This window comes from Zootoca vivipara, chromosome 6 (genome assembly GCF_963506605.1).
Source record: "Zootoca vivipara chromosome 6, rZooViv1.1, whole genome shotgun sequence".
Classification (NCBI taxonomy): Eukaryota; Metazoa; Chordata; class Lepidosauria; order Squamata; family Lacertidae; genus Zootoca; species Zootoca vivipara.
Genome location: NC_083281.1, coordinates 80,941,142 through 80,952,988, shown reverse-complemented (window position 1 = coordinate 80,952,988; position 11,847 = coordinate 80,941,142). Strand labels below are relative to the sequence as shown.

The window sequence follows — 11,847 nt, the reverse complement described above, 5'->3', positions numbered from 1 at the left end:
CCTAATTGCAACTTTTTATGTCTTTGTTTTGTTCATATACAAGAAACACACCAAACAGCCAGTCATGCAGAGACACAGCAGGGACCCTCCTTTCTGGATGTTGTGCCCAGTTCAGGGACAGGGAACCTCCATAAGTTGTTGGATCCCTGACCGCTAGTCATGCTGGCTGTGGTTGATCGGAGTTGGAGCTCAACAAGATCTTGACGGCACCATGCCACTTCCCCCAGTTTCCAAAGTACCGAGTTACTGGTTGTGCACACCTAGCTTGCTTCGGTAGAGGCAAGATGGGTAGAGAGTCATTGCCACATCACAAATGTGCACGTTTTGCGACTGCACCTTCCCACCTCAGCGTTTAGAATCCCTTGTGAGCATGCCATGACATAACAGCAGCTCAGCCAATAGGGCTTACCCATGTTGAGGGTGACGGTGATGATGTTCAGGGACATGGTAGAGTCTGTGATGCTGCTGAAGGAAGACGACTGAAAAACAAAAAGGAGAAGCTGGCAATAATGTGCAGTTTCTGCAGTTCAGAACGTGGCTATTGCAAGAGTCGGCTGGGCAATGACATAGGCAGAAAGCCAAGAAACGGTTCAAAGGCCAACTTCAGTGGCATCTTTATAAATAAGACTACAACACGAGGCTGCTAGCCCACACATACCTACCGGTATGTTAGCATTGAAAACAAGAGGAAAAGAAGAACTTTCTTTCGTTGCCTGGGGATGCTTGTTACTCACCACAGGTGACCAGGCAACAGCTATTTACAATTTTGTCTAAAGCAGGGATGGGGAACCTGCAGCTCTCTAGATGTTTTTGGACTACAATTCCCATCATCCTGGAACACCAGCCATGCTGGCTGGGGCTGATGGGAGTTCGAGTCTTGCACTATTTGGAGGGCCACAGGTTGTCCCGTCCCCGTCCCCCGCTTCACGCTCTTAATGAAGGCTGGGAACTCCAAACCACAAAGGCTTACCCGGTCAATCTGTCGCATCTTCTGTTTCCGGCGACGGCGTTTGTGTTTCCGGATGAGACGGGAGGAAGTGCTTTGTTCTGTGGAGCTACTCAACCTGGGAGGGGGAGAAAGAGGACAAAGAAAGAAAGAAAGAAAGAAAGAAAGAAAGAAAGAAAGAAAGAAAGAAGGAGAAAATTCAGAACACATTTTGACAGGTTGCAAAATTTGCTTTCTTTTGCCCTCATAGTTGAGCCTGCTGCCAGTGAAAACACACTGCGTTGTATCCAACTCAGTTCTGCTCAGAATGAATGAATAAAACTTTATTTGCTTTAGCCATCGGCCATAGCAACAAAAGAGCATTGCGATATACACAGAACAAAATAAAAAGTTGATTCTAATAAAACACAGTTTAGGATCCTGAATCAGCAGTCAAACAGTGGACCTTATTCTGATTGCCCCAGCTAAAAAACATTGCAACCTTTGCTGTCATCTGCTCCTCTTCACCTGCCAGGAGAAAAGACACCGTGGCAGTGGTTGGACGACCTGGACTGGACAATAAAAGAGAGGTGATAATCTCGTTCCCCAGGTCTTTGTAAAGAGTGCATGCCAGGAGGGCATGCGCCACTGATTCGGTGCTGCCATCTCCGCAGGGACATGAGCGTTTTTCGTGTGGAATCTGTTGGAATCATCCCTCAAGTACAGCCGAGGGCTATACATTCAGTCTTGCGAGGGTAAAAGCACGTCTATATTTTGGAATTGCTAGGTTGTACAGATAGGGTGCGCTGCTCAGGATAAACCCACAGAAATCAATGGGCTTAAGTTAGTCATGTCCATCCACTTAAGGGATGGTGAAAACCTGCTGAGAACAGAATGGAGGGGACAAATAGACCTCGTCTCTGCCTTTGGTCTTCTTATCCCATATCCCATAGGAACCTGCTTTATGTGGAGCCAGACCATTGGTCCAGCTAGCTCAATATTGCCTAAACACTGACAGCCACTTCTTCGGATTTCAGACAGCTGCTACCTGGAGACGAACCCAGGACCTTATGCATGCGAAGCAGGTGCTCTACCACTGGACTATGCTCTTTCCCCTAAGCAAAGCAATGGGGATGGTGCTTCGAAAGGCTGCTAGGGAAGTCTATCCCAAGGGGAGACCCTTAGGGTAAGGGGCTCTCCTTCAGATGGTAGGCTTTTGCTTCCCCTCAGTTCTTTTCCCACCACACAGCTTGGGGGTGAAGACAACTGGGTTTTTGGGAGCTCTGTTTGTTGGCCCTCTTGTACTCCTTCCTGCCAAGGATGGTCCGATGGGCAGCCTAGGAAGGTGCAGTTGTTCCTTAAAGAGACTCCACTGAGAAGCCGTCACCTGCTGTTCAGTGGCTCACCACAAGGGGGAGCTGCAGGGTGATGCCGCCGTTATCGACTCCCGAAGTTTCCAAAACAATCTCGTTTCTCGAAAAGACGGGAAGGAAAGCGGAATGGAAACAATGTGCTGTTTAAATTAGGGATCCCAGAAACAATGATCTCACTCAATATGTTTATCTCACAGGGACAAAGCTCAGGGATTGTCAATGCTATTGCACAGACCGCATTAACTGTGATTCACTTAAGGAACACAAATAGGAAGGGGCAGTTCTGTTATTTGGTTGCAAACCCAGGTTTGCCACTGAGGGGACCAAGCCAAGCTAAGCCAGACTGTGGGAACCTGTAACCTGTCACAATTGATGCAGGAGAAATTCAAACTCATTTGCATTTCGATGAGAAACTCCCTAACTCTGTGCCTCCCAAACCAATATGCAAACCAAAACATGGCTATTCTCTGAAAATTCACACTTCTTTGAATTTTACGATGCAGTGGTCCAACCGAGCAATATGTTTAGAAAGGCATGTATTAGGGAAGAGGTGCATAAAAATGCATTGATTCGATAAAGATACTACAAAAATCCACTGTGTTAGGGAAAACTAATCACAAAAATGTGTACATGACTAAAAATTATGGAGAAATTTGCAATAAAATGCTGGGGTTTTTTTTTTTAAAGTAATTGTGAAAATGTAAGTCACAAATTGTTGTGGAAATGTTGAAAACTGCAAAAATGAGTAACTTCAGAGAACCAAGGTCTTGCATGTAGGGAAAGGAGTTTTAAACCTACCAACCCTCCTGGCACTGCATTCCCTAATATGAATAATTCCTTCTTCCCTCCCCACAAAAAGCCTGCGAATTGATTAATAGCTACTTTTTGCCAAGGGAGCACAGTGTTTGGTAGGAATTGACAGATGTCTCCATTCATAATGAAAAGGAAAGGTCTGTGGCTCGGCTGCAGAGCGCCCCCTTTGCATGCAGAAGGTCCCTAGCAGGTGTGGCATACAATGCTACTCTACGTCTATCCAGAAAAGGGGAAAAGTAGAGTACTTACTCTCCGGCTGCATGCATAGCATAGCAGACATTTAAAGCACACCGCTAAGAATCCTGTGAACCGTAGTTTGTTAAGGATGCTGGGAACTGCAGCTCTGTGAGGGGTAAACGACAGTTCCTGGGATTCGAAGGGGGGTGCTTCAACTGAACGCAGACTCTCTTATCTATGCAGACGCATATTTCTCAAAGAAGAAGAAAGACCAGAGTACTCACGCACAGGTGGGGCATGAGGGATGTGCCCCCTCTCTAACACAATTTCCAGGCCTCCTTTCTCAGCCCCACAATGCTCCCCGCCCCCCCCCCCCCGCAAGTTGCTGGTACACAAGTGCACTTGCGCCGGTGTGTCCTTTCACAATGCCAGACAAAAAGCTTTGTTAGTCTCTCCTCTTGCTGTTTTGTGCAGAATAATCCACCCCCTTCCATATCTCAGGAGCTGCCGCCGCCGCTGCCCCCCCCCTTCCCCAAGCTCCCCCACCGACGGAATGTCTCATCCGCTTATGAACATCATCTTTGTAATATTAAACAACATACCTTGGCACATTCCACCCCGACGAACTGGATGGCCGGCCAGCCAGCCAGCCAGCTACTCGCTTGTGCCAAGACTCCCTCCCTCAGCTCAGAAAGGAAAAGGGGGGAAAGGGGCCCTCCATAGCAGCCTTTGCAGTCATTCGTTTTATTTTATTTATTCTTCTACAGGGAAGGATCAAAATCTGGAGCAGGGTGGGGAAAAGGGGCGTTATGAAAATGTACACTGAGGGTGGATCTAGTTGGATCCAGCGTGCGACGCTCCAGTAACCCACTTTGGGCTGCTCTTAATCCAATCCCAGCATAGATCATACACCGCTACAGAAATATTCCACTTATTTAAAAAAAAAAATGGGAAAGGAAAGGGGTGGGGGTTAAAGATGCTGTGTTCCTTTGAGAAGCCTAAAAGGGGGTAGGGGAAGAAGAGAATGGATCAGAAAAGAACACCACATTGGGCAAACGGGGGTGGGTGTCCTTTAAGAAGTTGGTGGCCGAGCACCCTCCTTCCCACGCAGAGAGCATAGTCCAAGTTTGGCATTTCAAAAAATAAAAAAAGGACAGGTGTGCAAGGCATCACAAAGCCTTAGTGGCACAGGAGGGACAAAAACTATTATTTCTTTGGTATTTAATACCTCCTAGGTTTAATAATAATAAAAAGGTAAAGGACCCCTGGATGGTTAAGTCCAGTCAAAGGCGACTATGGGGTTGTAGCATTCATCTCGCTTTCAGGCCAAGGGAGCTGGCATTTGTCCACAGACAGCTTTCCAGGTCATGTGGCCAGCAGGACTAAACCACTCCTGGCGCAACAGGACACCGTGGCGGAAACCAGAGCAGACGGAAACGCCGTTTACCTTCCTGCCACAGAGGTGCTTATTTATCTACTTGCGCCTGTATGTTTCTGAACTGATAGGTTGGCAGGAGCTGGAACAGAGCAACGGGAGCTCACCCCGTTGCGGGGATTCGAAATGCTGACCTTCCGATCGGCAAGCCCAAGAGGCTCAGTGGTTTAGACCACAGCGCCACCCACCTAGGCTTAATAAGGTAAGTGTCAGAAGTGGAAAGACTTGTATACGGTGGGGTTGCCAGATGTGTGCATAATCATTGAAGGCAGGTTATTGCAGGGTGTAACTTGGATTAAAGTTTTGCCATTTGTTACGACAAAGTCCTTTGTGATGACTCTCTTAAGAGGAACTCAGGAAGCTGCCATTGTCCCATCTCCGCTCAGTGTTGTCCACGGGGTCTCTCCATACCTGCAGAGGCAGGGATTGAACCTGGGGCCACCTGTGTTACACTCCAATTGCTGAACTACGGACCTTCCCTTAAGGCACAGCAGCAAAAGAAGGTGCCTGGTGGCAGTTCCCAGGGCTTCAGGCAGAGGGCAACCCTGAGCAACGGTGAACCATTGGCAGACTGGCTACGAGGCACCTTCCTGCGCTCCTTGCCTCGCACACAGGCCCGTCCGTTACCTGCTCGTGTTTTCGTCATTGTCGGAGTCGATGAAGCTGCTGGACTCCAACTCGCTGCTCATCATGGTGGAAGAGCTGTCGTAGCCCGGTGGGTGCTCCCGGTGTCGGTCCAGCTTTGGGTGCCCATTGATGCGGGAGACTGCAGGGGAAGGAAGGCAACATTACACTGAGAAGGGCTCTGGACAAGGAGACCCGGGTTCCAATCCACAGTCAGGTGCAAAACTTGCTAATTGACCTTGAACCCATCAGTATTTCTCAGCCTAAACAGCCACACAGGGATGTATTCAACCCTGAGCTAGTGGCTGAAAGGGCGGCTATTATTCATCACTAAGAGCGCTGTTGCTGATATATTTATAGTAATATATATTATATGATGTATTCATTATCAATCACTCCAGGATGTTTAATGGGAAGCGATTCCTAAATGGAACAAATAAATGATTGCACCACAACACTGAGAGAAGCATAGAAGTATCAAGCAAGTTAGGGATTCAACTACTTTCGTCGTTTTTAAAGAAAAGAGAATTCTTTACAGCAAAATGCTATTCCCCGGCATTCAATCACACCCCTGGTGCAGCCGTCTTCAGCCTTTTCAGACAGGTATCCATCTTTCGTCCAAATGTGCACAAGGACCCATTTGTTAATTTTTTCACCAGCTGTGCATACTGGTTGTGGGTTGCGCTATCATTGCATTTACTGGCATGTTGCAGAAGATACCAGCAAAAACAAACACATGCCAGTGGAGGGGGCACAGATTCAGGAACACAACTGGAGGTTTTCTCAAGACCAACAGCTTCGCCTGTGTGTGTGTGTGTGTGTGTGTGTGTGTGTGTGTGTGTGTGAAAATCGAATAAGGATTAGTACCTAGCAGGAGAAAATTCTTTCCAGATTACTTAGTTGTGTTCAATAAAGAGCAAACATGTTTGGGCACCTCCAAATATCTTCTGCTGACCCAGCTTCCCCTTGTCAGACTGCCAAATTCTGAACTGAAAACCTGTGGGGATGGAAAGGAAGGTCTCTCTCTCACACACACACAGCCGGGTGCAAAGGAGTGGCTAGTCCCAGGTGTCTGATACAGACCCTGAGCACAGATTCCTCATTCATTGCCAAGTCAATGATTGATCCCCAAAGGAAACACACACACACACACAAAATCCACTCCCACCTATTATGAAGAATTAATGGCCCACATCAGCTGTTTATGTGAACTGGTTCTGAGAGATGGAGGGGAGAGGGAAATTCACACAGACAACTCCGAAAACAAGGGCAGAAGAAGAGACCCAGGGGAAAAGTTCAACCCCTCCCATACCCATCAACTTGGGAAGAAATATTCTTCTGCCCCATCTCTGATATTGCTTTAGGCCAGTGAAGGGAGATGACAAGCCTTGGGCATCAAATCTGGCCTGCCAGCTCTGTCTGGCTATTGAGAACCCTCCCCAGGCTGTGAGACCCCTAGATCCCAAAGCTACAATAACTCTGCTCTGCTTTTTTAGCTTGAACTAGAATGTGATATACTTCTCATTCGCCTGGATGGTGCAAAAGCTTAAGTTTTGCAGAGCTGGAATGTAATCTGCTATGCAGTGTTCAGAGTCACCCTGGTTGGTCTGCCACCGTTGGCCCTGCCCCACCACTGGTCTGCGGCCCCCAAAAAATTGTCCATGAGGAAACGTGGCCCTCAGAGCTGAAAAGAGTTCCCACCCCAAGGAGAGAGACAGGGAGAGAGACAGGGAGAGATTGAGCAAACTTTCCCAAGAACGTTTCAGGCGTGTGTTTCTTCAAGCCAAATGTTCTCAGCACAGCACTGGAGGGAAGCAGGACTGTGTAAGCAAAAGATGGCGAGGCTCTGCAGGAAGGGAAGGATTCCTCCGGGGTGCAGCTAGCAAACTCCCATTGCATTACCACCTTACCTCTTATATGCCCACTCGATCACTTCAATCTGATAAACTGATACCATTCCAGGTGCTATATGAAATCTGTTCTGCACTGGTAAGAAGTCGACCTTACAGTGTGACAGCACCCAACTCTTTGGAACTCCCTGCCTATTGACATCAGTGCCTCCGGTATACTCCTTTCGGCGCCTGCTTAAAACATTTTTGGTTGAGCAAGCCCATCCACTTGTTCCGAAGTTGGCATATGCTTTAATCTGGTTTTAGCTTATTATAGATTTAAATTGCACTTAGATGTGTGTGTTTTTTTGGGGGGGGGAATACCTGATATCTGCTTTTATATATAAACTGCTTGGTGGTTCTATTTATAATCAAGCTGGATATAAATTTTGATTAAAAAATAAATAAAAGTGGCCCTGATGGATCAAGCCAACCCTCTGCGTAGTCCAACATTCTGTTTCCCCGCATTGACCAAGCAGTTACTGGGAAGTCTGCAGGCAGATCCTGAAGGAAACTTCCTGCCCACATTCTTGCTCCCCAGCTGGTACACTGCCTTGGAACTTGGAGGCTCAATTCAGCCCTCATGGCTAACAGACAGCAGCAAGGCATCCTACACGATTCTGCCTAAACCCCCTTTCAAAGCCATCTGTCGCCATGTCTTGTGGGAGCAAGTTCCATGCATCAGTCATGCACTGCATCACTAGCAAGTACTTCCTTTTTTTCCACCATAGGGACATCGGAAGCTGCCTTGTACAGGGTCCACCTAGCTCAGTACTGTCTACACTGACTGGCAGCAGCTCCCCAGGGTTTTCCAGGAAGGGGGTCCCTCCCAGCCCTACTTGAAGATGCTATTGGGGACCTTCTGCATGCAAAGCAGATGTTGTACCACTGAGCTACAGCCTTTCCCTTAAGATATAGGAACTTACACTGAGTCAGACCACTGGGTCCATCTAAGCTAAGTATTGTCTGGCTCTCCAGGGTTTCATACAAGAAGCCTTCCCCAGTCCTACCAGGAAATGCCAGGGGTTGAACATCGGACAGCCTGCATTTAAAACAGATGCTCCAGCATGGACCTGTAGTCTTCCTTATCCTGAATCGCCTGCCAATTACATTTCAAAGACTGGGTTAGCATTAAAGAGCATTAAAAAAAATTATTGCACTGTAGCTAGAGAGCTCTTTGGACTTCATCTGTCATCTGGAAAGGGGAAGAGATGGGAGTGTGTACGCAGCTGATTTTGCAAACCAAGGTTGCAGCAGTCCCATCAATGCATCAACGCACCGACGAAAACTCCTTTTGGAAGACAGAACCACATGCAAGTGGTTGGCACCTGCCCGCCCCACCCCCCGGAAGCGGTTCTTAACAAGCCCGATACCTACAGTGATGTACAGGAGGCGGAGCTTCTGGGTAGCATTTGATTGGCCTCAGAAGGCGACACCCCCAGGGGGGAGAGTGTTTCGTGCTGCTGGCGGGTCTCAGAGGGGAGCATGGACGCAGCCGTGGCACCACACGGGGTCCATCCCGCTGCGGCCGACCTCGGCCCAAACATTCCCAAAACGCAGAAGTCACCATCTCGGGCGGAGGGAGCACCCTTTGCCAGGGTGCACCACCCAATGCAAAAAAAGGCAAATCCGCAGTGACCACAACACGTTGAGGTGTCAACCTCTCAGCTCGTAGCCTGTGTAAGTTTAAGGAAGAAAAGCCAAGCGCTCTGAACAAAGCTATCCCAGATGTATTTGGGAGGAGGAGGAGGAGGAGGAGGAGGAGGAGGAGGAGGAGGAGGAGACCACGCAGAGAACTTCAGCAACTCGGCTGAAGCATTAAGCAAAACTCAACCCCAAAGAGACTCAGAGACTGCGCAAAGCACACTTAGGGAGATCAGGAGGCCTCTTTGCTCCTTGAAGGAATCCCAAGAAGATATTTCGCCAAGCGCCGGATCTTCCCCGAAGCTGCAGGAAATAAAACACGAATAAAACACTTTGCAGCCACAAATGGGGGGGGTGTTATTAAGAAAGGGGTCACTTTCATTTTTGTAATTATTCCCAGCAAACCCACCCCCCCAAATCCTTTTAAAGACTGGGATCCTGGGATGCACAGGATAAAGGCTCTTCATCCCTAAGCCATTTCAATTTGCATGATTATTTCCAACTAACTTGTGCTGGATTATAGCGATAAGAGGCATGGGGCAGTGGTGTGCTTTGTGGAGAGATTTTATTGAAATGTGTGCATTTTTAAAAATTGCCGTATGAAGGCCAAAACAGTTGTATGAGATTAGATTTTCAGACCATCGTTAAGGCACAAGGCAGTAGCTGGCAGGACATATACCCAGATGGGGGCTGGGGTACAGCTCCCCTCATCTCCGAAAGGGGAAGGGTGAATCTGTCATTTCAGTTTTCTCCCACTTTCTAATTTTCCCCAAGCTTTTAAGTTCAATTCTCAACATTCAATCCCCTCAGTTTGTACATTTTAAAAAAGGTCATTCCAAAAATCCACCAGCGTGTTTCTCCTAATAACATGCAAGTTTATAAGCGCTTTCCCCTAATACATAGGTGTTTCCAAAGCAATTTTCTGCAAAGTAATGGATTTTTGTGTGTGTACGGTTCTCACAAACACATGCGTTTCTGTTCACGCTTTTGTACACAAAACTTGGTCTTCAGAACTGCATTGCAAAATTCAGAGCAGTGTGAATTTTGAAGGGCTGCTGCTTTTCGGTTTGCAGACTGATTCAGACAGTGCAAATAGGAACATTCACATTTTTGCAGGCAAACCAAATCGAATTCTGCCCCTATTTCTATCAGCCTGATCTTTTGCTGTGGGCGTAGGGGGTTGATGGGAGAGGCAGTCCAGCAACATCCTGGAGGGCGCCACAATGGGTGTCCCTGCAGTAGGGGATTCCCATGCCTTAAGGCTGCGAGAAAAAGCACCGCCACATCTGTGGAAATTGCTGCCAGCTGCATGTGCCATCATCCAGCTTGCGCCTTCAGTCACTTGCGTGCGAACGCCGCCTCCCTTTCGGGAAGTATTGCATTTCGGCTCCCCTGAGTTGTGCTAAGCCACTGCCGCGATCCTCTTTATTTAGCAGATGAAGGGAGGCAGGATTTGGCCTCTTGGGAATAACAAAACAGTTGCCCAAACTGTAATAATAATTTTTTAAAAAACCTTTGCAGGGCAGCTTAATCCTCAAGCCCCGGTTCAAGCCAAAGCGCTTGGATTTTGGATTTCAGGAAACATAAGCTTTTGTGGGATTAGACGAGAGTTAAAACCGAGTATTTCAGCTTTCAAGGATCTCGTTCGTTTGTAAGAGCCACAAAGGGGGAACGCAGGAGGGGACATTACCTCTGAGGCTTCTCATCCCTCCCAAATGGCAGCTTCCAGACAAAAAACTATAGCACACAGAAAAATTGTACCTGTTCAATCCAGAATGGAGGACAACTTTCGCCTGCTGAGATTCCTCGAAAGTCTCTTTGAACCAGCCCCCGGCCCAGACTCCTTGTGCTGGGAGATACCTTAAGACACCCCGGCCGGCATGTGCAGATTTGCCTCTGGCAGGCCACCCCCCCCTCTCGGCGTTAAGCCAATGAGGGGGGAGCTATGCAAAACTGTCTCCCAATGGCCACGTTCCCTACCATTTCCTGGCTCGCCAGCTGCCAGAAAATGAATAGCTCTCTTCAGGCAGAGTCTGTCACAGGCCACTGCAGGTCCGAGATGGGGGAAGAAATTTGGTAGGTTGTTTTCATGAGAGCCTACCTAATATTCACACACACACACAGGTAAAGCACACACGCCAAACTGAAGCGCACACACAAAACTCTCCTTCTCAATCTACACGTCTCTGGAATTCGTGGCACAGTTTGCCGACCGGAAAAACATGGGGGGGTAGCACCCGGGGGGGCAGGGTGTCTGTCCATGAAAACAGCAAAGAAAAATGGCAAAACAGCTTCAAAAAATGGATAAAAGAAGTGCATAGTAAAATGCTGGCAAATATTCGTGAGTGGTTTTTTTAAAAAGAACATCAGGAATTATGAGGAATTGGGTTTTTTTTAATAACTAAATTGTAAAATGATGCAGAAATGATGCAGAAAAGGTTGGAAGAGTGGGAAGCTGAGAGGAACCAGAAGTGACAAGATTCACCTGTCCCCACCACAGGTCATTTCCCTTTGAGCCGAGCACAAAAAACTAGCTTGTTATAGTAATCAGTTTTCTTCTGCGGCGAGACTATGGGCAACGCATGGCCTTAATACAAAGCGAGGCTAATAGAAGATGTCCGAATGCAAAACCACACAGGGTTATAAGCAAGCAAAATATCAGCACTGCCATAATCATTGTGTAAAAACGAAAGGTACAGTAGATGACTTGCCATCAAACTGAGAAGAGATGAAGAACAGGGAGGAGTAGCAGAGAACGGCCACGATGCCCCAGGGGTCAGCAATGGGGCACATGCTGGAATGTGAGGGGTCTTGGCAGGTGCCCCACAATTCCAGCTTCTAACACTGAACCACTGTACACCTGCTAACTCTTGTGCTGTGCAGGAGGTTGGACTAAGTGGTTTCTGAGGAGCCCTTCCAGCTCCGTGATGCTACAAGTGAAAATACTGTCGCATGCACCCGTCAAAG

General features: G+C 47.8%; 1 protein-coding gene across 2 annotated transcripts in view; it reads right to left on the bottom strand.

The window, feature by feature from the left end:
• The window catches only part of DVL1 (dishevelled segment polarity protein 1), a 101,712-nt gene that overhangs the window by 18,187 nt on the left and 71,678 nt on the right, over positions 1–11,847 (bottom strand). For both annotated transcript variants that reach the window (XM_035121026.2, XM_035121027.2), the window contains exons 5-7: positions 5,351–5,489; positions 971–1,064; positions 410–479 (exon numbers count right to left, since the gene is read on the bottom strand). In XM_035121026.2, coding sequence (XP_034976917.2) covers positions 410–479; positions 971–1,064; positions 5,351–5,489 — 303 coding nt within the window. The remainder of the gene's footprint in view (positions 1–409; positions 480–970; positions 1,065–5,350; positions 5,490–11,847) is intronic.